This window comes from Pan troglodytes, chromosome 18, assembly GCF_028858775.2.
Source record: "Pan troglodytes isolate AG18354 chromosome 18, NHGRI_mPanTro3-v2.0_pri, whole genome shotgun sequence".
NCBI classification, from domain to species: Eukaryota; Metazoa; Chordata; class Mammalia; order Primates; family Hominidae; genus Pan; species Pan troglodytes.
The window spans coordinates 4,412,404-4,436,170 of record NC_072416.2 but is presented as its reverse complement, the minus strand read 5'-3'; the positions used below and the strand labels follow the sequence as shown (position 1 = coordinate 4,436,170).

General features: G+C 63.6%; 3 protein-coding genes across 23 annotated transcripts in view; 2 read left to right on the top strand and 1 right to left on the bottom strand.

The window, feature by feature from the left end:
- The first annotated feature begins 1,552 nt into the window (after window positions 1–1,552).
- On the top strand, window positions 1,553–14,320 carry NHERF2 (NHERF family PDZ scaffold protein 2). Of its 5 annotated transcripts, none has more exons than XM_016928644.3 (7): window positions 1,553–1,844; window positions 4,821–5,021; window positions 11,625–11,804; window positions 12,029–12,182; window positions 12,256–12,299; window positions 12,837–12,899; window positions 13,134–14,320. In XM_016928644.3, exons 1-7 carry the CDS (start codon window positions 1,668–1,670, stop codon window positions 13,290–13,292), a joined length of 978 nt encoding a protein of 325 aa, XP_016784133.1. In that variant the 5' UTR covers window positions 1,553–1,667; the 3' UTR covers window positions 13,293–14,320. The 5 variants fall into 5 exon arrangements, with proteins under 5 accessions (XP_016784133.1, XP_016784131.1, XP_054524714.1 ...); XM_016928642.3 differs by lacking the exon at window positions 1,553–1,844 and adding an exon at window positions 2,134–2,451; XM_054668739.2 differs by lacking the exon at window positions 1,553–1,844 and adding an exon at window positions 2,141–2,451 and having other exon boundaries at window positions 13,065–14,320.
- Window positions 14,321–15,113: 793 nt separating this feature from the next.
- Window positions 15,114–23,331, bottom strand: NTHL1 (nth like DNA glycosylase 1). Of its 3 annotated transcripts, none has more exons than XM_016928650.3 (6): window positions 23,034–23,331; window positions 21,453–21,691; window positions 19,954–20,124; window positions 18,851–19,010; window positions 15,427–15,532; window positions 15,114–15,341 (listed from the first exon to the last, which is right to left on the bottom strand). In XM_016928650.3, exons 1-6 carry the CDS (start codon window positions 23,170–23,172, stop codon window positions 15,218–15,220), a joined length of 939 nt encoding a protein of 312 aa, XP_016784139.2. In that variant the 5' UTR covers window positions 23,173–23,331; the 3' UTR covers window positions 15,114–15,217. The 3 variants fall into 3 exon arrangements, with proteins under 3 accessions (XP_016784139.2, XP_016784142.1, XP_016784141.2); XM_016928653.4 differs by having other exon boundaries at window positions 21,453–21,716; window positions 23,034–23,166; XM_016928652.3 differs by lacking the exon at window positions 19,954–20,124 and having other exon boundaries at window positions 23,034–23,194.
- Window positions 23,221–23,767, top strand: part of TSC2 (TSC complex subunit 2) — a 39,702-nt gene continuing 39,155 nt past the window's right edge. For 8 of the 15 annotated variants that reach the window (XM_024350041.3, XM_024350038.3, XM_024350039.3 and 5 more), the window contains exon 1: window positions 23,221–23,389. The gene's annotated coding sequence lies outside the window, so the exon portion shown is untranslated. The remainder of the gene's footprint in view (window positions 23,390–23,767) is intronic. The other 7 variants (XM_054668705.2, XM_024350040.2, XM_054668704.2 and 4 more) reach the window with 2 other exon arrangements.

Below are 23,767 nucleotides of genomic sequence, written 5' to 3'. Positions count from 1 at the left end.
TCTCAGCTCACTGCAACCTCCGCCTCCTGGGTTCAAGCGATTCTCCTGCCTCAACCTCCCCAGTAGCTGGGATTACAGGTGCCCACCACCACGCCTGGCTAATTTTTTTTGTATTTTCAGTAGAGACGGGGTTTCGCCACATTGGCCAGGCTGGTCTCGAACTCCTGACCTCAGGTGATCCACCCACCTCGGCCTCCCAGAGTGTTGGGATTACAGGCGTGAGCCACTGCTCCCGGCCCCCCAGCCCATCTTAAGTCACTGGGAGTAGGAATCAGCTGAGTCCTGGGCCAGGGAAGGATGGTGTATCCCCAAGGCTGATCAGGAGTCTGCCCCACCCAGGGCGGGTAAGGTCTGCAAGCCCCCTTACCCAGGGGACCTGGGGCTGCTGGAGTCTCCCGTTCAGCCACCTCCCTCGACTCTAGTGTGGCCATGAAGCTACAGCCTGCCAGGTTTTGGGTGGACCTGGTTGGTGTGGGATGACCCCCTAAGCCGAAACAGGTGTGGTATGTGGGGTGCTTGGTGGTGGGTCACACTGCCCACAGCCATCTTCACAGACTCCAAGGGTGGCAGCACCAGGCTGTGTCCAGGGAAGCCAGCCACAGGCCAGACAGGCAGCCTCTGGACATGCAGACAGAGAGATGGAAGCGGCCGGCCGGGCGGGGGCCTGAAGCAGCCTTACCCAGGAATTGCAGGGGTTGGGGTGGCGAGCAGTCGCAGCGCCTCAGCCTAAGTGGCTTTTAGGGGCAGCTGCCGGGATATGGGCACCCAGGGGGCCATGGCCCAGAAGGCTGCCCAGAGGCGAGCCCTGTGCTTGGGTGGGGGCAGGGGAGCCCAGCCCAGGGCCCCGGAGAGAGGAGAGGGAGAGGAGGACTGCACCAAGCCTGCTTCTACGGCTCACATGGGGAATTGCCTGGGCTGGCTGTGCCTGACTCCTGGGAACCAGGTATGTGCAGGGGGCCTGGCTGGGCTGGGGAGGAGGGCAGACTGAGGAAGAGCTGGGTGGTGAAGATAGCATGGACTCCGAATCTCACATCCCTGGGCCCAAATGGAGCTGAGGAGGCTTCGTGGGTCTTTTCCCTCTCCAGGCCTGTTTGCAGGTCTGTGAAGTGGCCGGTCCCCTAGGGTTGTTCCAGGTAAAATGCACTTAGGCATAAATGATTTCACTGTGGTGGTGACTGTCCTGTTGGGGAAGGAGGGACACTCGTGCTTCAGGTAGAGGCTGAGGGACGTGGACGGCTGTGGGCAGGGGAGGGGAGGCCTGCTGCCTGCCTGTGGACACTGTGGAGCAGCGCCTGTGCACACCCAGAGCTTAGAGCCCAAATAATTCAGTGGAGTGTAGCCCATGTCAGGAGGGGGTAGCAGGGACCCTCGAGACTCATATCCTTTTGTCACCCTGCAAAGTCACAGTCCAGGCCTGGGGTGGGCTGGGACACAAGTGAGGGGGCCGGCCCGGCCAAGGGAAAGAATGGCGGGAGGGCGTGGGAACCGACGCGGTGCAGATAGGCCGAACACGGCGGGTAGGCCAGGGAGTCTCCCAGCCACTGGCCCCCAGGATGCAGGGAGGGGCTGCTGCGTGTCACTTTTAAAGCCCTTTTTGCCTCCTGGGCCCTCCTGAGACTCTGCCCTGGGCCAGGGAGTCTCCCAGCCACTGGCTGGGAGGGATCCAGATGAGACACAGCAGAGAGGAGACAAGCAAGGGGGTCCGGGAGGGCTTCCCGGGGAGGGTGGGGAGGGCTGTGGCCCTTGTTCTTACCCTTTGGCCCCTTTGTCGGGGTCCCTTGGCCTGGAGACCCTTTGTCCAACCCGTCGCCCACCTCAAGACCTGCCTCGATGCTGCGCATACAGTAGGTATCCAATAAATGTTCCTGGGATAGAAGGCAAAGGCGCTGGCACCAAGGCGGCTGCCCAGAGTAGGGGCGAGACAGAGGGGTCCCGGTGGTTAGGGGGTCCCCTAGCCCTGCCGCCTCCCCCTGCCCCGCCTCGGGCTGGCCGGGCGCGGAGGTAGGGGCCTGGCCGGGACGGCTGGGACTGGAGGCGGGGGCGGCCGGGCGGCGGGGGCGGGGAAGGGGCGGGCGCGGAGGCGGTGCCGCAGCCCGAGCTGGAGCCCGAGCCGGATCCCGAGGCGACGGGAGCCGAACAGGAGCCGCCGCCGAAGCCACCGCCGGGTGCCTAGCGCCGCCGCCGCCCCCGAGCTCCCCCGCGCCCCTGCCCGCGGGCGGCCGGTGGGCAGCGGGCGCCATGGCCGCGCCGGAGCCGCTGCGGCCGCGCCTGTGCCGCTTGGTGCGCGGAGAGCAGGGCTACGGCTTCCACCTGCACGGCGAGAAGGGCCGCCGCGGGCAGTTCATCCGGCGCGTGGAACCCGGTTCCCCCGCCGAGGCCGCCGCGCTGCGCGCTGGGGACCGCCTGGTCGAGGTCAACGGCGTCAACGTGGAGGGCGAGACGCACCACCAGGTGGGGGCCAGCGCTCGCCCCCGGCCCGCCGCCCCCTCCCCGAGCGCGTCCCCCTGGGGCGAGCAGGGGTCGCACGGGGGCCCGAGGGGGCTCCCGCGGGGAGGACGCGGACGTTGTCGGGAGGCAGCGGCCCGGCGCCTTCGGAGTCCCGGCGCAGGAAGCTCAGTCCTGCACGGGGGTGGGGGCGGGGGGGGGCATCCTGGCAGGGAGGGGCCCGCACTGCGGCTCCTGGCCGCTGGCCTCGCCCTTTGGTCGCGTTTTGGCCTCAGTGTGCCATGAAGGAGGGTGTTGGGCAGCCTGGAGCCCCTCCGGAAAGGTGAAGACCTGGGTGCTTTTGCCCGGGTGTGTGTGTACACGTGTGCGTGTGAACACAGCTGGGCGTGTGTATGCAGGTCCCTTTGGGGTCAGCCATGTGTGCATGCGCCTGCCTGTGCGTACCCAGGAGGGGTCGCAGTAAAGGCATCAGTGTGTCTGCACCTGTGTGTGCTGTAGTGTGTGTGTGAGTATACAGGTCTGCACGTGTGCCTGTGTGTGTACAGGTCTGGACTCCTGGGCGTATGGGAGCTGGGCTCTGTGTGTGTGCACGCCTGCCTAGTGTACTCATCACTGTCTGCAGGCCGGTGAGTCTTTGTGTCTGTACTCTAGTGTGTCCCAGCTGGTGTGTCTGGGACCGGGCTGAGGTGGCCATTGGTGGCAACCACATTCCTTAGCTACAAAGGCACTACTCCTCCTCAGAGGCTGCCTAGCCTGGCTGGGGTTACTGGCCGAAGCCTCCTGCCTCCTGGCTAAGGAGAACAGAGCCTTTTCTCTGTGGGTTCTGACCCCTGAGGTGTGTCTGTCTCCCACAGGCCAGGGACTCCCTCCAGACCCTGGTTGGGGTCCAGCGTCCACACACCCCTTGTCCTCCAGGTCCCCTGTCCCTCACAGCACCGATGAATCCATAACCTGTCTACATGGCTGGTCCTGGAACCTAGAGATTAGCAGGTTGGTTCAGCTGGACCTGGAGCTGGTCTCCTGTTTAGCTGGTGCCTTGTCTGTCACTCTGTCGGCCGGCCCCATGCTTTCCACCCAGAGTGTCTGCTGTGTAAGGTTGTTTGCTGAAGAATGTGGGGATCAGGCCAGGGGCCTGGACCTGAGGGATTGAGGGTAGGGCTGCCAGGGCTGGGGCCAGGCTGCTGTTGGATAGTCACTGCCACCCTCGCCCTGGGAACACCTGCTTTTCCAAGGCCCTGTGGGGCTGGTCTCTGAGGACTGGACACACGGACCATGGTGGACTCTCCCCACTGCCCCAGGAGGGCAAGAGGGGCAGTTACTGCCCCATTTGACAGTTGAGGAAACTGATGCCAGAGATTGAGGGTAACTTGTCTGGGACACATAGTCAAGAAGCAGCTGGGCACTGGGTTCCTCTTGTCTCACTCTGGGTCATGGGGAGAGAGGAGGGCTGGGGGAAGATGGGCCTGGCTCAGTCCCTCCTATCTGTTCACCACCCCTGCTGAGCCCGGCAGCTGGTGGGGAGCCCTGTCCACCCTCCCCCAGGCCGCAGGTGGGAGTAGGGCTGCCCCTCTTCCTGCCCGCTTCCCAGTGGGCACTGCTTTCTCTCCAGGGGTGTGCGCTGGCCCCCCGCGTGGTCCAGACACTTCACAGGCACCTGCACGCACACACCGACGGCCACCATGCCACAGCTGTCCACAGGTGCACCTGCCTCTCCCCCTCGCCGGCTGCACCTGAATCCTGCTTCCCTGGCTGTGTGTGGGTGCCCGAGCCAGGAGCCCAGCCCTTCCTCTCTCTGCAGATCCAGAGGGAATGGGCCCACGGCCATGGCCTGGAGGTAGATACAAGGCCTAGGGTCAGGAGTTTAGACTCCCGCGCTGCACGGCAGAGAATGACAGGAATGGGCACAGACACACTCAAACTGGGGCCCAGGGAGACACACCTCTCCTTCAAACCTGGACGGAGACACAGACTTTGAAACAGATGGATGCATGCGCGCACAGGGACAGGCAGACTGAAAACCTGAAGGTCCACTATGCACCATTTTTGTCACTTCCAGACAGGACTTACCCAGCGGCCCTATCCTGCAGCCCCTTCCCAGCCCCACCTGGAGAAGACCCTGGGCTAAGGGCAAGGCTCTGGGAGGACCCTGAAGCCCTCACAGCCTGGGCCTCAGTGTCCCGAGCCTGAGTGCAGAGGGAGGGAGCCGCTGGAGTCCGGGGGTGGGGGGCGGGGCCGGCAGGCCTCTTGGTGCAGCCACCCGCCCATGCAGACCAGCCGCCTGTCCGCACGCCTGGGCCAGCCCAGAGTGGTGCCACTGCCCATGTGCTGCCCGGAATGTGGGCCACTGACCCGCTCCTGTCGCCCATTCGCCCCAGGTGGTGCAAAGGATCAAGGCTGTGGAGGGGCAGACTCGGCTGCTGGTGGTGGACCAGGAGACAGATGAGGAGCTCCGCCGGCGGCAGCTGACCTGTACCGAGGAGATGGCCCAGCAAGGGCTCCCACCCGCCCACGACCCCTGGGAGCCGAAGCCAGACTGGGCACACACCGGCAGCCGCAGCTCCGAAGCTGGCAAGAAGGTATGGCAGGCTTGGCCCACAGGGACCACCCTAGCCTCTCCCAGAGGCTCTCTCAGCTTTTGACGACGATCTTTGCCTCTGGTCACCTCCAGAAGTCTTGGTCTCTTCTGCCTTTTGGGGCTCCTTTTCTGCCCCAGGGACCATCCTGTTGGCCACTGGGGGCCACTGTTTCTACCCTCAGCCTGTGTTTTAAACTGGGTAGGGTCAGGGCAGCCTGGCCTGTTCCTCTTCTCCAGGACGCTCCAGAGCCACTTGCCCTATGGAGGGGTCACTCTGACAAGCTGCCGCCTCCCCAGCCCCCAGCCTCGTGGCTGAGGAACCCTGGGAAGAGGCATTCCAGGTCTGCGTGTGCCCAGCTCTGTGCCTGTGCTGGGTGTCATCCGTGGCTCTGTCTTTGTCTCTGTTGAAGGCGCCTGCGTGCCGGGAAGGCCTGGGAGAGGGCCGGCCTTCTCCGCAGGCAGCGCCGTGGTTGGGGAAGCCTAGGAGGCCACTCTGCCAGGCCTGGCGTGGGTGGGGCTGGGAGCATGGGAGTGGAGTTGGGGGTCCAGGAGGCTCCAGGGTGAGCCCACCCCTCCCCCTAGATACAAGGGAGGGCCCTGGGACCCTGTCTGCTGTTCCTCCTGGACTCCTGCTGGGTAGTACTTCCTCCTTCCCCTGCCCTTGCTCCCAGCCAGGAGACCCAGAAAAGTACAGGCGCGGCCTGCTCCACCTCCTGCTAGGTGGCCGACTGGGAGGGGCGGCCTGGCAGGCCTTGGGGGCCAGGAGGAACAGCCTGAAGCTGTCTGTCCTATCTTCCTGGAGGCCCTGATGGCATTATCTCCATGTTCTCTCCTACCTTTTTTTTTTTTTTTTCATTTTCAAAGAGATCCCTGGCCGGCTGCGGGTGGCTCACGCCTGTAATCCCAACACTTCGGGAGGCTGAGGTGGGCGGATCACCTGAGGTCAGGAATTTTGAGACCAGCTTGACTAATGTGGTGAAACCCCCGTCTCTACTAAAAATACAAAAATCAGTTGGGCATGGTGGGGCACGCCTATAGTCCCAGCTACTTGGGAGGCTGAGGCAGGAGAGTCGCTTGAACCCGGCAGGCGGAGGTTTCAGTGAGCCGAGATCCCGCCATAGCACTCCAGCCTAGGCGACAGAGTGAGACTGTCTCAAAAAAAAAAAAAAAAAGGAAAAGAAAGAAATCCCTTCAGGGGATATGAGTCCAGGGGTTGGCCAGACCCCACTGTGAGAACCGCGCTTGGGGCAGGGGTGTGGGATCTGGAGTTCTGAGGGTGCAGGGGATATACACATTCACTTTCTCCCTTTCCCAGACGTCACTGCTGAAGCTGGCTGCCCCTAGGAGCTGAGCCCGGGGGGAGCGGCTTGGCAGGGAGACAGCATTCCCTGTGGGGAGCCCAGCCTGGGCGCAGGCCTGCCCATGGGACCTGTGGGACCCGTTTTGTTCCTGGGGCTTGAGGGCAGGCCACAGTGGTGCTCAGGGCCAAGGTGCCCAGCCCAGGGCTGGTGGGGGGGCTGGCCTTGCAGGGGGGCTGGCTGGTCCCAAGCCCCTGTCTCCAGGCTGAGGGTTGGGGCCTCCCTCTTTCCCAGGCACCTTCCCTCCCCCAGGAGGAAGCTCCCCCTCTGCCTCAGGCGTTTGTCCATTGATTTGGACACAAACGCATGGTTCACCTTCCTGTGGAAAAATCCGGCCCTCGGACTTTATCTGGAGGGTGCGGTGGCCCAGGCACCTTGCCTTGGGTGGGACCTTCCCCCTCTGCTATTTCAGGCTCTGGGGGCTGCAGGAAGCCCTAGGAGGGGCTTCCTCTGGGTGTATTTTTAGAGGAACAAAGGGTGGCCTGAGTGGCAGGTCCCTTTGTGCATGAGTCTGGCTGGGGACAGGGGCTCCAGGAGGTCAGGGGGCACCCAAGGAACAGGGTCTCCCCTTCTCTCTTCTGGCATCAAGACCTGAGGTTTCTTTTTCTTTTTCTTTCTTGGCTCACTACAACCTCCGCCGTCTGGGTTCAAGCGATTCTCTTGCCTCACCCTCCCCAGTAGCTGGGATTACAGGCGCGCACCACCACACCTGACTAATTTTTGTGTTTTTAGTAGAGACGGGGTTTCACCATGTTGCTCAAGCTGGTCTCGAACTCCTGATCTCAAGTGATCTGCCCTCCTTGACCTCCCAAAGTTCTGGGATTACAGGTGTGAGCCACTGTACCCGGCCCCCGAGGTCTGAGGTTTCATTTCTTTCTTTCTTTCTTTTTTTGAGATGGAGTTTCACTCTGTCGCCCAGGCTGGAGTGCTGTGGTGCGATCTCGGCTCACTGAAATCTCCTCCTCCTGGGTTCAAGCAATTCTTATGTCTCAGCCTGCTGAGTAGCTGGGATTACAGGCGTGTACCACCACACCTGGCTAATTTTTGTGTTTTTGGTAGAGACAGGGTTTCACCGTGTTGGCCAGGCTGGTCTCAAACTCTTGGGCTCAAGTGATCTGCCTGCCTCAGCCTCCCAAAGTGCTGGGATTACAGGTGTGAGCCCCTGCGCCTGGCTCAGGACCTGAGGTTTCTTCACCTGAGCTCCCAGCATGGGCAGGAAGAGGTGGGCCTCACCTGACCTCCACAGAGCAGGCTCAGATCCTGCCCTTCTCAGCCTGGGTTCAGGGCATGCCTCAGATGGTCAGGGAGCCCAGGAGGGCAAAGCTTACCTTGCGGGGATGGCTCCAGTGGGGGCACTGGTGGCAGAGAGGCAGAGCTCTGGAAGGGATGTGTGTAGTTTGTCTTTGGTGAAGGATGGAGAGGGCCCAACTTTGGGTGCCCCCTGGGAGCTAAGGGTGGCTCTCAGTGTCCTCTGTCCTGGCTGGGGATAGGGGAGGTGGGCAGGGGAGGACACTGATGTGGTTGGCCCCTCCTTTTGGGGGCCGTGAAGGCCTAGTTAGTGATGACTCAGCCCTGGGCCACACCAGGCTGGGGGTGGCCGCAGCTGCAGTGCAGCTGATCCTAGTAGTGACGACAGGGGACAGCCCCCAAACAGAGACGGGGTGGCCAGCGGTGCCAGGCCCTGGAGGTGGTGGCGGACCCTGAGCCCTCTGCCCCCTGCCCCTAGCCCATGTCTCCACCCCCGTCTGGAGGGCCTTGGGGGCTAAGAGCAGGTGTGAGGGGTGACAGTTCTGCGGGAGGCGGCTGTGTGGTTGGGGCGCGGTGCCTGCGGGGGCTTCCGGGCTTCCCTGGCTCTTGCTCCTCTGGAGCCTCAGCAGGACCGTCCTGTGTTCTGGGGCCGGGACTCCTCCCTGTCCCCTCAGCCCTGGGTCCTGGGGCAGGGCAGGGCCTTCCAGCAGCTTCCTTCCTTTCTTGGGACGGAAGCCTAGCTGGGTGGGGGGCGCCGGGCTGGAGCCTTCGCAGGGGAGTGGGCTCAGTCATCACCCTGCTCCCCAGAGTGACTCAGCCCCCACGTCCCCACCCATCCCCGGGGAGCCAGGGCCACAGAGGGAGGTAGATAAGTGGGGTGGCAGCCTGGGTCGGCCAGAGAGTTCAGGCCACCCCGGCCGGACGCCTGCCACTTGCTGTCACTGTGCCACTGTCATGGCGCGCTCCGGGAGTGCCACGCCACCTGCCCAGGCTCCAGGAGCCCCTCCATGGAGCCCACCCCAGAGGCTGGTACAGGTCAGGTGGGGTGGGAGGAAGGGAGGGCTAGGAGGAACCGGCAGCCGCTCAGCCTCCCGGGGTGGAAGGAGGGGACTCCGGGACCTTGATGTAAGCAGGCTGGTCGCTGAGCAACAATGAAGGCCTTTCTCTGCCAGGGCTGGTGCGTCACCATCTGGGGGGGTGCCCAGGGTACCCCCATGCCAGCCTCTTTGTCCGGACACAGGCATGGCTGGGGGACCAGGGATGGTCCAGCTCTCTGCTGGCCGCCGGCAGGGAGGGAGCCTGGAGCCCGTGGGAGCCCGAGGGCCTGGCGGGAGGCGGCAGGAAGTGTGTGCTGAGCCAGGGCAGGGAGGAGGAATGTGAGCTATGAACGCCGCCCGAGCTCCTCGGCTCTCTGGGCCCCCCTTCCCCATGAGCCCATGTGCTGCCAGCAGCCCACCCTGGCCCCTCCATTGCAGCCCCTCCACCTGAGGGTTTAGTGCTGTGCCTGGCGCCACCGGGACCCTGCTGACAATGAAGGGGTTTCGGTTTGATAGGCAGAACTTCTTGCCTTGTAGAGTGAAAGACGGCTGCTTCTGGACAGAGGCAGAGGGGTGGCCAGAATGACCCTGAGAACACTGAGGGGTCCTTGGCCTGGCCTCAGGGCCCCAGACACCCACCAGATCCTGCTTCCTGTCTGGTGCCCTGAGAAACCCTGCCCCGCAGGCCGCTGTGCAGGCGTGGGAAGGGCTGCCGGGCCAGCACTGTGGGGCTGGCCGCATGTGTGGGCTGCTGTGCGTGTTTGCAGGTGTGTGTGGACGTCTTGTGTCTGTGGCTGTGTGATGTGTCTTTGCGGCCTGGGACCATGTCACGCTCCCACCTCCTCCACTGAATTGGGCTCCTGTCCCCACACCTTCCCTCCGTCCCAGGCCAGCCTGGGGGCTGTGCTCCACCTCCCCTCCCGAACTGGACTCCTGTCCCCACGCCTTCCCTGCATCCAAGGCCAGCCTGGGGGCCCTGCTCCATCTCCCCTTCCAAACTGGGCTCCTGTCCCAACGCCTTCCCTGCGTCCCAGGCCAGGCTCGGCGCTGTGCTCCACCTCCCCTTCCGAACTGGGCTCCTGTCCCCACGCCTTCCCTGCGTCCCAGGCCAGCCTGGGGGCCGTGCTCCACCTCCCCTCCCGAACTGGGCTCCTGTCCCCACGCCTTCCCTCCGTCCCAGGCCAGCCTGGGGGCCGTGCTCCACCTCCCCTCCCGAACTGGGCTCCTGTCCCCACGCCTTCCCTGCGTCCCAGGCCAGCCTGGGGGCCGTGCTCCACCTCCCCTCCCGAACTGGGCTCCTGTCCCCACGCCTTCCCTCTGTCCCAGGCCAGCCTGGGGGCCGTGCTCCACCTCCCCTCCCGAACTGGGCTCCTGTCCCCACGCCTTCCCTCCGTCCCAGGCCAGCCTGGGGGCTGTGCTCCACCTCCCCTCCCGAACTGGGCTCCTGTCCCCACGCCTTCCCTCCGTCCCAGGCCAGCCTGGGGGCTGTGCTGTGACTGCATCCCTGAGGGGCACTTTGGTGGGCAGGTGTCAGGGTCAGCCTTGAAGCCCCACGCCTGTGCCACCAGGTGTGTCTGGGGGAGGAGCGGGTCTATGTGGTGGGGCCCTGGAGATTTTGGGGGTCTTGCACCCTCCAATTCAGCCCATGTGGCCCAGCTGAGCCCCTGCGGGGCCAGGGAGCCACAGCCTTGTCCCTGGAGTTTCTGGTGTGACGGGCTGGGTGGTGGCCATGCAGAGAGGGTTCAGAGGGTGGGCAGGAGGCTTCAGATGAGGCATCTGGCAGGCTGGACAGGAGAAGGGTGTTCCAGACCAAGGGCAGGTCCTGAGCCCAGGGGACAGAGCACTAGCTGTGTGGAGAAGGACCCCCTTGCTCCCTTGGCGGGGCGGCCCCCCCGCTGACATGGCCGTTTCCGGTCCATTGGGGTTTGGAGTGAGCTTGAAGGTGGGTGGCTGGAGGGGGTTGGGGGTGTCTGAGGCCTGGAGACCTGCCCTCCTGAGGTCTGAGCGCCCCTCTTGCCATGCCGCCCCAGCCCTGGCCTGGCCTGGCCTGTGGTCCCTCAGGGACACACAGGGAGGTAGGAGGTGAGGGAAGGGCCCTGGCAGCCCCCAGCCCGCCTGCACAGTCTCCCCTGCGCACGCCCTCAAGCTTGGCGCTCCCTGGAAACCTGAGCTGCCTCCTGCCTGCTCCGGCCACCGCCATGTTTAACTGAGCACGGGCAGCCGCTGGCCACCGCCGCCGCACCCTGGCCCACCCCCTGGCTGGGAGGTGGTCATTGGGCCTGGCCTTGCCTGCATGGTCCCCTGGCCCAGAGCCCTACTGCAGGATGCCAGAGGTAACATGGGGCAGGGCCTGGGATGGTAGCGGGGGGTCCTTCCGGGCACCAGGAGGCCCTCTGTGCCCTGTCCACGCTAAGCTCCTGCCCCAGCCCCTGCTTGCTGGGCCCACGGGGGTGGGGCGGCTCATTTTCCCGGAATGTGAAAGCAAACAGAGCCGCCACCGCAGCCAGCCTCACGGAGGCCTCTGGAGAGAAAACAAAACTGCTGGCCTAGGAGCGCCTGCCCCACGCTCTGGAGGAGAGCCCGGGGCAGGGGGACGCACAGGCAGAGCCCTCAGGGACAACCGCCCCAGGAGGCCGACGGCGACAGTTCATCCCACCTGGTGCTTCCTCCCCCCCTGCCTGTGCGCCACGCTGGCCTCGAGCCAAAGGAATTCTCCCAGCAACCCGGGAAGGCGGCTGGGCCCGTCGGGGAGGCTTCTGGGTTTGAAAACAGGCTTTGCCCAAGTTCCCACAGCTAAAACTCTGTCACAGGCAGCCTGGGTGCCCGGAGTGTTTGCCACTGAGACCTGGGCCTGCCCATGGGGGGCACGGTACCGAGTTTGGGCAGCGGGCACCACCGGGGAGTGGCCTCTGGAGGCGGGAGGCTGGAGCAAGAGACTGACCCTGTCCATTGGGCCTGCAGGATGTCAGTGGGCCCCTGAGGGAGCTGCGCCCTCGGCTCTGCCACCTGCGAAAGGGACCTCAGGGCTATGGGTTCAACCTGCATAGTGACAAGTCCCGGCCCGGCCAGTACATCCGCTCCGTGGACCCGGGCTCACCTGCCGCCCGCTCTGGCCTCCGCGCCCAGGACCGGCTCATTGAGGTACCGGCCCACCAGGGCTGCGGGGTGCCGGGTGCCCCGCACCTGTCCACACTGGGGCCCTGGGTCCTTGCAGGGAGGAGGGAGACGCTGGGAACCTGAGCTGGTGTGCCTCCTGCTGCCTCGGTGGGCGGTGGCTGTGATGAATATTTGATGCCACACCTGGCCACGCGGCGTTGGGGGCTGTCTGGGCCCATGGCGGGGCTGATACGTGCTGGTGGCGGCAGGTGAACGGGCAGAACGTGGAGGGACTGCGCCATGCTGAGGTGGTGGCCAGCATCAAGGCACGGGAGGACGAGGCCCGGCTGCTGGTTGTGGACCCCGAGACAGATGAACACTTCAAGCGGCTTCGGGTCACACCCACCGAGGAGCACGTGGAAGGTGGGCCACGGCCCAGGGCACAGGGTGGGTGCGGTGTGGTGGCTGAGCAGCCACTGACACGCTGTCCCCACAGGTCCTCTGCCGTCACCCTTCACCAATGGAACCAGCCCTGCCCAGGTAAGAGGGTGGGGTGCCCATGAGACACAGGGTGCCTCTGGGGGTACCCAGGCCCGACAGAGGCCCCCTTCTCCCTGGAGATCTGTCCTCGTGTGCTAGTGACACCCGATTCTAGCCCTGTCACCTCCCTTTAATGCCCCTGTGGGTCTCATCCTGGGTCAGTGCCACACACAAGCCACGTGGGGCGCCTGGGGTCGGGGCCACTGCCTTCTGTCCTCTCCTGGGCACCGCCTGGTAAGGAGTTGCCCTCCAGTCTCTGCCTCCTCAGGGAGCTGGCGGTGGCCTCACCCCAGGCATTGCTCACGCCGGCCATTCCTGCACCTGAACCCCCTCTGCACCATGAGCCGGCCAGGCCACCTGCCTGTCACTGCCAGGCACCCGGTGCCTGCCCCGCCGCATCTGGAGTCCACCAGAGGCCCGAGGCCCCCTGCCGAGTGGAGGAGCACACACTGGGGGGGCGTGTGCCTCTGTGCACATGTGTGCGTGTGCAGGTGTTGTGTGTGTCTGTGAAACCACAATCTGCCCTTGGTTTCCCAGCTCAATGGTGGCTCTGCGTGCTCGTCCCGAAGTGACCTGCCTGGTTCCGACAAGGACACTGAGGTATGGATGTTCTCCTCCACTCCTGAGCTCACACGTGGGGCTGCTAGAGGCCTTGGGGTGGGCGTCTGTGGAGATGTCAGCCCGGGCAGTGGGGTCTCTGTTCAGGAAGCCCTCGTGAGCCCCAGCCCCAGCCCCAGCAGGCAGCCTCTGTTGGTTGCTCCCTAGGAGGGGCCACCGTCTGGGGTGTGGGACTAGGGCTCACTCCAGACACCCCACCCACCGTGCTCACCCCAGGATGGCAGTGCCTGGAAGCGAGATCCCTTCCAGGAGAGCGGCCTCCACCTGAGCCCCACGGCGGCCGAGGCCAAGGAGAAGGCTCGAGCCACGCGAGTCAACAAGCGCGCGCCACAGATGGACTGGAACAGGAAGCGTGAAATCTTCAGCAACTTCTGAGCCCCTTCCTGCCTGTCTCGGGGCCCTGGGACTCCTCCCGCACGGACCTTGGGCCTCAGCCTGCCCCGAGCTCCCCCAGCCTCAGTGGACTGGAGGGTGGTCCTGCCATTGCCCAGAAATCAGCCCCAGCCCCGGTGAGCCCCCATCCTGCCCCTGCCCACCAGGTACTGGGGGCCTGTGGCAGCAAGATAGGGGGAGAGAGACCCAGAGATGTGAGAGAGAGACAGAGACAGAGAGAGAGAGAGAGACACAGAGAGAGAGACAGAGAGAGCGAGCGCGCGGCAGCCGCGGGGTGAGGGCCTTTGCTGCTCTGCCGGGGCCTGCTGACTGAAAGGAATTTGTGTTTTTGCTTTTTTTCCAAAAAGATCTCCAGCTCCACACATGTTTCCACTTAATACCAGAGGCCCCCCCCCTTCCCCTCCCCCTTCCCCTCCCCTTGGGACAGCTCTAAATAATTGCAATAAAACAAACCTTTCTCTGCAAACCATTTCCTCCCCGCCCCCTCCCCTCAGCAGCGGCCGTCCTGAGTGGGAGTCCCTGGGACTTCCCAGTGGCCAAGCTGGGGCGCCCAGCCTGTTCGTGGGGACCTCGGGTAAGGCCAGGGAGGCCTGATGTGGCCGTAGGAGCTGCCCCTCCCCACCTGCCCTGGTGTGGGGGTCCCTAGGCCACGCCCTGCTCCCCACCCAGCTACCCTGTGCGCCTGTGCCCTGCTGGGGGCCTGGGCTCTCCGAGGGGCCTGAGGATGGAGGCCCCACGTCCCCGAGGAGGGCAGCCTCTGGACAGGCCCCTCATTCCGCGCGGCAGCTCCCAGGCCTGGGGAACGTAGGTGTGTGAGAGCGGCACCCGGGAAGGATGCCTGGCCTCTGGCTCAGCCCTGCTTGGCGGGCTCCCCCGTGGACACCCTGTTGACTTTGCACTTCCCTCCCGGGCCCCGCACCCCTGAACCGACCACCGATCGACCAGCACCGCTGTTGCCTCGTAAGCCATAGCGCATGCGCGCTCTCAGAATAAACAGGCCCTGCCTGGGACCCACACGCCTCTGTCTTTTCTGAGCCTCCTCCCCGTGGGGTGAGAGGAGCGGAGGGATGAGGCTGTTTCAGGGAGCCCCCTCCCCGAGTCTCAGCAGCTGGAAACGGTCTCGTTCCTGAGCCCGTGCCCTGCATCCATCTGCTCCCAGCCCTGCTCCATCTCCCCCACTGACCCCCATGGGACCCCCTGCTGTGTGGCACATCCTGGGCCCATGCCCATCTCTCTTATTTGGCAGACTCAGCCTCCCACCTTGACCTTCCCTGTGAAGCCATCTGGCCCCACACAACACCCACACGGGCTACCCTTTGCCCAATTCACCCTGCGACCTCTAGCAGTCACAGGTCAAGCTTTGTACCCTGTGGCGCCCTGCCTGGGTCCCCAGTGTCCCTTTCAAGGCCGGGTAGCTCTGTAAACAGGGGTGGGACCCTGGCAGAGGCTGGGCTTTGAGGGCATGAAAGTTCAGGAGCTGGCGGTGTCCGGGCTGGGAAGCTGGGGGGCCGGCGATGGATAGCATGAGGGGCCAGGGTCCTCAGCCAGCTGCCCGGGGGCTGCTTGCTTCCCCAGCGGACTTCCAACAGCTGGCTGCAGCTGGCTCTCCCCACTTCCTCCCTCCCAGGTTCATGCACACCCCCTCCCCCTCCCTGAGTACATAGCAAAGATTGTCACATCCCCAGCCGGCCTCCCAGGCAGCCCTGCTCCAGACACGCGAGCACGGGTGTGTACGAACACACCCTTGTATGCGATTCCCAGGCTCTCTGCCCCCTCAGGGACAGACATCAGCCAGATCCCATCTGCAAACACACCAAAGCTTTATTCAACAGGCGTGGCTTCCTGAAGCGTAAAGCCGCTTCACAGACGGTGGCCACAGCGGCACCTCGGCCAGAGCCACGCGGCCATCAGAGACCCTGGGCGGCCGGGCAGAGGGCTTGGTTGAGGCAGGTGTGGCAGCGAGGGCGCACGGGCAGACAGGTCTGCTGGCCGAAGCCCACCAAGAGTCCATTGATCTCGTGCCACAGCTCCCTGTGGGGGTGGGGGCTGGGTCAGTGCTGACAGAGGGAGGGCGGGGTGAGCTCTTCTCCCTAGGAAGCCCCCCACATACTCATACCTAGGCAGCCACTCCTCCAGGGCGGCGCGGGTCTCCTCTGGGGACTTGGTTGCCTTCTTGGTCCACCTCAGCCTGTTGGCGATTCTGTGCACATGCGTGTCCACTGCTGCTGGGAGGCCAAGCGGGGTGAACAGGGGCACACTCCACCAGCCTAGTCCGTGCCCCTCCCCGCCCAGAGGCGAGTCTGCCACCACCCCCGTGGCCCTCCAGTTAGACATTGGAACCGCAAAGCCCTGGCTGCAAGCCTACATGTGACCATCTCGGCTGCCCCTGAGGTGCTGGGGCAGGGGCTGAGCCCTCTGTTGGGGTGCAGGCCTCTCTCCCATCACCTGAGCCAGCCTGGGGGGCTCTGTTCTGGGCTGCCCACTCCCAATACTGGTGCTAGATGGATGTGTGGGTGGTGGGGTCTCTGCTTTGGGCAGGGCCTGGGGGTGATGACTCGGCTCTGTTCGGAGCTCTATTCCCCACAATAACAGCGACAGCTCGCTTGGACAAACGCTTGCTGGGGGCCAGACCCTGCCAGAGAGATTGGCCAGCTCAGTGAGTCCTCATGAGGTCCTACGGATGCTGAAACCGAGGCCCGGCAGGATCCCGACTCCGAAGCACCTCTCAGCCCTCAGCCTCCCCAGGAACGTGGCCCTGTCCCCGGAAGGGTCCATCCAGGCTTCCCTCTGTCTGTCTCCTGTGGCCTGAGGCTCCTCTCGGCATAAGCACTGGCTCTGGGCACCAGGCTGGGTGGCAACAGCTCTGCCTGGCAGGCCGGCATGAGGTCACTGCCTGCAGACCTAGCACCTGCCACTGCAGCGGTCAGGGACACAGCGGGAGCATGGCCTGGCCGGCCGCAGCTGCTGTCCACCTGGGTTCTGGCTCCTGCTCCCCTCAGCTGGCCACCCCAGGCGTCTGCTCACTGGGGCTCCCTTCTCCCACCCGGTGGCCCCGGCCAGCTGCAGCCCCAGCCCTGCCTCCTCCTCCAGTGTTTCCCAAAGAGAAAGCCGAGGCCTGCACCAGCTCCTTCGCTGCTGCCTGGAAAAAGGTGTCCGAGGGTGTGGGGAGACCACGAGGCCTGAGGGGTCACACCCCTGGGGCTCTGACCCTCAGTTTCCTCCTCTGTAACACGGAAGTGGCCATGCTTCAAGGCTGAGTCAGGCCACGTCACGTTGTGTGAGCCTCCTGCCCACCTGGACAGTGAATGACGAGGACTGCCTCACCCACTTTGTGGCCAGAGCTTAGAGAAGCCAAGGGCCTGGCCCAGAGTCACCCAGCCAGGAGGTGCAGAGCTGGGACCGGAGCCAGCAATCTATGGCTGTGGCTTTTTTTTTTTTTTTAAACGGAGTCTTGCTCTGTCACCCAGGCTGGATACAGACAATGGTGCGATCTCCACTCATTGCAACTTTCGCCTCTGGGTTTCAAGCGATTCTCCTGCCTCAGCCTCCCGAGGAGCTGGAATTACAGGCTCCTGCCACCACGCCTGGCTAATTTTTTTTTTTTTGGTGAGACGGAGTCACGCTTCGTCGCCCAGGCTGGAGTACACTGGCGCGATCTCGGCTCACTGCAAGCCCCACCTCCCAGGTTCACACTATTCTCCTGCCTCAGTCTCCCGAGTAGCTGGGACAACAGGCGCCTGACACAATGCCTGGCTAATTTTTTGTGTTTTTTAGTAGAGACGGGGTTTCACCATCTTAGCCTGGATGGTCTTGATCTCCTGACCTCGTGATCTGCCTGCCTCGGCCTCCCAAAGTGCTGGGATTACAGGCGTGAGCCACCACGCCTGGCCACACCCGGCTAATTTTTGTATTTTTAGTAGAGAGCGGGTTTCACCATGTTGGCCAGGCTGATCTTGAACTCCTGACCTCAGGTGATCCACATACCTCAGCCTTCCAAAGTGCTGGGATTACAGGCTTGAGCCCTTGTACCCAGCCAGCTCTGACATTTTAACTGAGAGTGTTTCTCTTTCGGGGAACCCCTAGGAGGCAGCCCTGGGGTCTCCTTGCAGGTGGTCAGGCCCACAGACACCTGGAGAGGGAGGTATTTCCACATGCCTGTCTCTTGTGCCCGCTGCTCCCAAAGCCCGTTCCCTGCCTGGCTGCGGGCAGGGACCTTCCCCCACAGCCCTGCCCAACCACAATGCAGCACCCCAGGGACACGGGCAGCTGAGGACAGCCGCCCAGATAAGCTCAAGTGTCCACTGAGAGGCTGGCAGGTGGTGACGCTGGGAGTCTCAGTGGGGAGGAGGCCCTGCCCCGGCGCACCTGGCCTGGCTCTGGCTCTTTGGGGCTGCTGTGGCTGTTCAGCCTCACCAGGTGGCCCCCTGCTCAGAATAGAGGCCCTCAGCCCTTGGTGGCCCTCTTGCCCACCAGAAAGTGCTGCAAGCCCCCCCCTCCGGCACAGGCCCCCTGCAGGAGTCCCAAAGGGGCCTGGGATGGGGGCACACAGAGGGCAGGGCCAAGCCCTGGTTTCTGGACTGGCTGGGCCCGGCTGCGTGTGGCCTTAGGAGCCCCAAATCCTCTGGACAAAGCCGAGGAGGAGGCAGCCCCACCCCAAACCCAGGGGTCTGTCTGCACCCAACTGCCAAGAAGCCTCCGGTGCTAGGAAGAGACACCAGGACCTGGGAAAAGGATTCAAGGAGGGCCCTCCCCCCAGTGCCTCCCTCCCCACCCTCCCCTCTTCTCCCTCTCAACCATCCCCTCTTCTCCCCGCAGCACCTCCCTCTCCACCCTCCCCCCATCCTCTCAGCGCCTCCCTCCGCACCCTCCTCCCCCATTCCCCCAGCGCCTCCCTCCCTACCATTCCCCTCCTGTCCCCGCAGAGCCTCCCTCCCCACCCTCCCCCTTTCTCCCCCCAGCACCTCCCTCCCCACCCCACCTGCTGAGGGGATACTCTTCCTCCTCCCTCCTCAGTCCTTACCTCCCCACTCTGCCCTCATCTCATTCCAGAACTTCCTGCTCCTGGCCCTCTCTCTTGCATCATGGTTTTACAGATGCTGTTCCTTCTGCTGGGAACACACTTCCTCCTCTTGGCCTGGCTCACCCCACCTTGCTCTGCAGCTCTCAGGTGAAGGATGACCTTGGGGGCCTTCCCAGAGGCCCTGGGCCCAAGCCAGGCCCCAAGAGCACCCTGCACAACCATCAGGGTTTCCACTCCACGAGTGGGGAATTCCTCGCTCCACATTTCTCCCGAATACAACGCAGATGGAGTCCAGCTCCGGGGCCTCTCTCAGAGCCCTGCACAGAGCAGGTGCTCAGCCCATGTGACCTCCTGCCCCAGCACCTGTCTCTGAGTGGGGCTGGCCTGGCTCCACCCTGGGAGCACCTTTCTGACTCTATGGGCTGGAAGTAGAGTCACAGGTCACAAGGATGTGGGGAATCCCAAGAGCAGCCAGTGGGCTGGAGCCAGCCCCGCCCTCCTGGGGGTGTGTGCCACTCACCAATGCCTGACACAGTGCCCCAGGCCACAGCCATAGCCAGGTGTGCCATCTTGGGCCCAACGCCTGGCAGCGCCACCAGCTCGGCCACAGAGGCTGGGATGTCCCCACCGTAGTGCTGCTGCAGGATGGCGCTGGTCTGCTTGATGTATTTCACCTTGCTCTGAAAGACAGGGGTGGGTTCAGCCTTGGAGGCAAGGGCACAGCCCAACCTGGGAGGATGCAGCCCCCAGGAGACCCACAGGTGGGCCAGAGCTACCTGCACCTGCTGAGGACGTGTGCAAGCTCAGCCCCCGCCCCCCAGGAGGCGGGAACAAGCGGAGGGCAGCAGGGAGGCCCAAGGTAGGCCTGACCCCCTCCTCCCACCCGTGTGGGCCAATGATGCGTGTGTAGGCTCTGGCTTGGGTTCCCCTGCCCGTCATTCCCTGCCAGCACCCAGGCCAGGCCAAGCAGGCCAGCCGCTCCCAGGAGTGGGGCTTGGCTGCACCTGCGCCTTCAGGAAGGAGGGCTGGAGCTGGGGCTTCCCCACCAGCTGCCAGGCCTGCCGGGTGGTTCCCATCCTGTGCCTGAGTGGAGAGGACTATTTAAAACCCATCTGAGAAACTGCGGCCCACGCGGGTGCCAAGGGGAAGCGGCCCCACCCACCAAGCTGCTTTCAACAGATCCGCCCACCACCATCCAGTGCTCGGCGGGGTTGGGGAGCAGCCTCCCCAGGGCTCCCGGAGGGTGAGGGGCTCTGGACAGGAGGGGGTGACACACCGGGAGAGGCTAGCAGTAAACAAAGGGAAAGGCGGGTGGGCAGGCAGCCTTGGCGGTGAGGAAGGGTGGGCAGGCGGCGAGGCGGGGAAGCAGAGGAAGGAAGGGAGGATGCGAACAGGAAGGCCAAGGAGCTGCTGGGACTGGGCGTCAGGCCCCAGGGCCCCACGGCCTGGGAGGGGGGCTTCAGGGGGACCCCCGAGCCTGAGATGCTTGACCCTCACTTCCTGCACCGTCGCCACCCCCCTCAGCCTTCCGAGGTCTCTCTCAGGCCACTGCCACCCCTCAGCCTTCTGAGGTCTCTCTCAGGCCACTGCCACCCGGCCCCCGTTGCCACAGGCAGGGCTCACCCTCCAGAAACCGACGGGGTAGATGAGCTTGCCCAGTGTGGCGTCATCTGTCTGCAGGATGCTGTCCACCGTCAGGCCCCGCGCCCGCAGTCGCTGCATGGCGCCCGCCGTCACCTGGTCTTTGGTTTGGCTGGAGAGCATCAGTGACAGCAGCACCTGGTACCTGCGTACCTGCTTGTGCAGTGACAGGGACCGGGGTGGCGGCGGGTCCTGGGTGATTCCCTGGCCAGGCTCCGCCCCCCGTCCTCGACACACCCTGGTTTGTTGCCCTGGGCCACACTTGAGGCATCAGCCTCCCCCTGTGGGGTGGGGAGGTCTGGTTTGGGTATGTTTGGTCATCTACAACACCAGGACAATAATAGTACCTGACTCACTGGAGTAATGTGAAGCTTAAATGAATTATCTCAGTGCTTAGAATCGTATGTGGCCGGGCGCGGTGGCTCGCACCCGTCATCCCAGCACTTCGGGAGGCCAAGGCAGGCGGATCACCTGAAGTCAGGAGTTTGAGACCAGCCTGATCAACGTGGTGAAACCCTGTCTCTACTAAAAATACAAAAATTAGCTGGGTGCGGTGGTGCATGCCTGTAATCCCAGCTACTCGGGAGGCCGAGGCAGGAGAATAATTTGAACCTCGGAGGCGAAGGTTGCAGTGAGCCAAGATTTCACCACTGCACTCCAGCCTGGGCAACAAGAGCAAAACTTGGTCTCAAAAAAAAAACCCCAAACAATCGTATCTGGCCCATCACTACTGAACAGCCATTGGCCACTACTATTATGATTGCTTCGTGAATCATCACACTACCCTTTAAAACAAATGTTTTTTTTTGAGATGCAGTATCACTCTTTGACCCAGGCTGAAGTGTGGTGGTGCCATCTTGGCTCACTGCAACCTCCGCCTCCGGGGTTCAAGCGATTTTCCTGCCTCGCCCTCCTAAGTAGCTGGGGTTACAGGTGCCTGCCACCACACCTGGCTAATTTTTGTATTTTTAGTAGAGACATGGTTTCGCCACATTGGCCAGGCTGGTCTCGAACTCCTGACCTCAGGTGATCCACCCGCCTTGGCCTCCCGAAGTGCTGGGATTACAGGCCTGAACCACCATGCCTGGCCCATACTACCCATTTTACAGACAAGCAAACTGAGGCTCAGAGAGGCCTGTATCCAAGCCACCTGGTAGCAGAATAGGGATTAGAACTCAGCTTGGTCTAAGGGTTTCAGGCCCTGGGACCGTGAAGCAAAAGGAACTCTTCCTTCCTGATATCACACAAAGCCCAGGTCACGCCTGCACTGGGCAGAAGTTCCAGCACGAGGCCCTAAACCACTGGTGTCCTGACCTGCTGAGTGGCTACAGTGATGCAGGCGATGCTCTGAGGCACCGGGTGTCCATCCTCCCAAGGTGCTGTCTGCAGGGGAGGGTGCCAGCCAAAAGCCACCGGGTAGAAAGAAAACAAGTACCTTGCTAAGACGGGGGGTCATCTGGGCAGATGGGGCCCCTGCCTACCTTTGGGGGGGCACTGGAGTCATAGCAGTGCTCAGTCCCCAGATGGTCCACAGGTGCATCCTTTTTGTTCCTCATGGCACGGATGTTGACCAGCTGTTGCTGCCAGTCCTGGGGCTCCCAGACTGGCACCTTGAGGGGCTCAGCCCCCTCACCTTTCTCACTGTCCGAGCCCTCATAGGCCACACGCAGTCTCTGTGCTTTCCGCGGACGCTTCACGGGGCTGTGGCTTTTCCTCGCTTCTGCAAAAAGCACCACGCAGTCCCTCTGGTGGGGCCACAGGTGAAGGTAGGGTAGGGGTGCCATCCCGCCTGCTAGCTTACCCCTCACTCGTTCATGCCATAACTGTCCATCATCTAATACACTTGGGGTGCTCTGCCCTCTGCAGTCTGGGGTATGTGGGCCCTCCTTATGCCAGCGACCCTGACAAGGTCCACGTTAGCTCATGAGGACTCTAGCAACAGCCTGTACCAAGGTGCCCCCAATACATCTTCTATACTGCACCAGAGACAGTCTGCTAACACCCACATCAGGTTGTGTCACTCCCGTTTAAAAAATCCTGGCCGGCCGGGCGCGGTAGATCAAGCCTGTAATCCCAGCACTTTGGGAGGCCGAGGTGGGTGGATCACTTGAGGTCAGGAGTTCAAGACCAGCCTGGCCAATATGGCAAAACCCCATCTCTACTAAAAATACAAAAGTTAGCCCGGTGTGGTGGCAGGGGCCTATAGTCTCAGCTACTTGGGAGGCTGAGGCAGGAGAACTGCTTGAACCTGGGAGGCGGAGGTTGCAGTGAGCTGAGATCACAACACTCCACTACAGCCTGGGTGACAGAGCAAGACCCGATCTCAAAACAAACAAACAAAACCTCCTAATTGACTTCCGTTTGCTGTCATAATAAACTCCAAACTCTATCCTGGCATCAAAGCTCCTGCCACCCTGGCTGGCATCACCACCTGCCTGCTCCCAGCTGCACCAGTTCCTCCTGCCATAGTCTGGACTACCCCTGGGGTCCCTGGGTGCCTATGGGAATCCCCTCTGGCCAATTCTGCAGAAGTCCCAGCGGGACTAGCGCAGAGGCCCTGTCCGTGTCCCTCACTGCTCACTGCAGTGCTTGGCCCCCAGCAGGTCCTCAACGGCTGCAGGATAAATATAATAAGTGCCATGCCCTTTCCTGTTTTCCCTCAGAGGCACCCTCCCCCGAGCTGGGGGAGCAGGCTTCTGGCTGCGTGTGTCCTTGGCACCCAGCCTCTCCGAGGAAAGCAAGTTCACTGCAGGAGGGCGGGGATGGGACCCACAGAGCCTGGAGTGGAGAGTCCCGGACAGAGTGGTGGGAAAGGAAGCGTTTTCTTGCTTGGGGCGAAAGGGGGCAGCGGAGCGGAGCGCCCGAAACCCAGCCCCTGCGGACCGCAATCTTTGGGAAAAAGGCGCAAGGTGGGAACGCAGGGCCGCACGTGGGAACCGTTCGCGGCTGCCGGGTCTGCAGCCCCTGCCCGCGCAGCTGGGAGCCGCAGGAGGCGGCCCGGGACTCCAGCCTGCAGCCCCTATCCCGCCTCCTCCCACGCTCCAGCCACGGCGCGGCGCTACCTGCTGCAGCCTCTCTCCTCCGGAGAGGCCCGGGCTCCTCCCTACACCCCCGCGGCCCAGCCCCGGGTCCCAGGCTCCGGCTCCGGGTCAGCATCCTCGCGCTCAAGGCGGTCATGCCGGACTCCTGCGGACTACACATCCCGGCGGCCCATGCGGCCCCGTCACGTGATGCAAGGATCGCCGGCCTTTCCGCCAGAGGGCGGCCAGAACTACAACTCCCAGCAAGCTCCCAAGGCGGCCCTCCGCGCTATGCCGCTGCCGGAAGTGCGGGTCGCGCTTCCGGCGGCGTCCCGGGGCCAGGGGGGTGCGCCTTTCTCCGCGTCGGGGCGGCCCGGCGCGCGGTGGCGCGGCGCGGGGTAAGTGGCGGTCCCCATGGGGCAGTGGGGCAGCGGCCTAGAGAGGCGGACCCCGCAGTGTCCGGGTCCCGGGCCCTCACCCGCGCCCACTGCAACCCGACTCCGGAGCTCCGAGCATCCCTTAGTTTTAAGTCATGGCGGGTGCGAACGGGTCTCTGCTGCAGGCGGCTCCGTGACAGCTCCTGCTTCACATGGGGAGAGGAGAGACGGCAAACGTCGGGGCTCCCAGGACTTCGCGGCGGCAGTCCTAACCCGTGCACTGAGTCGGGCGGGGCGGGCGGCAGCGTCTGAGTAGAGAGCTCTCTAGACCAGGCCTGGTGTCTCCTGGGCTTTCCTAGGTGCCTGTTTGCGAGCTGGTCAGCTGGGCTGTAGTTGAGT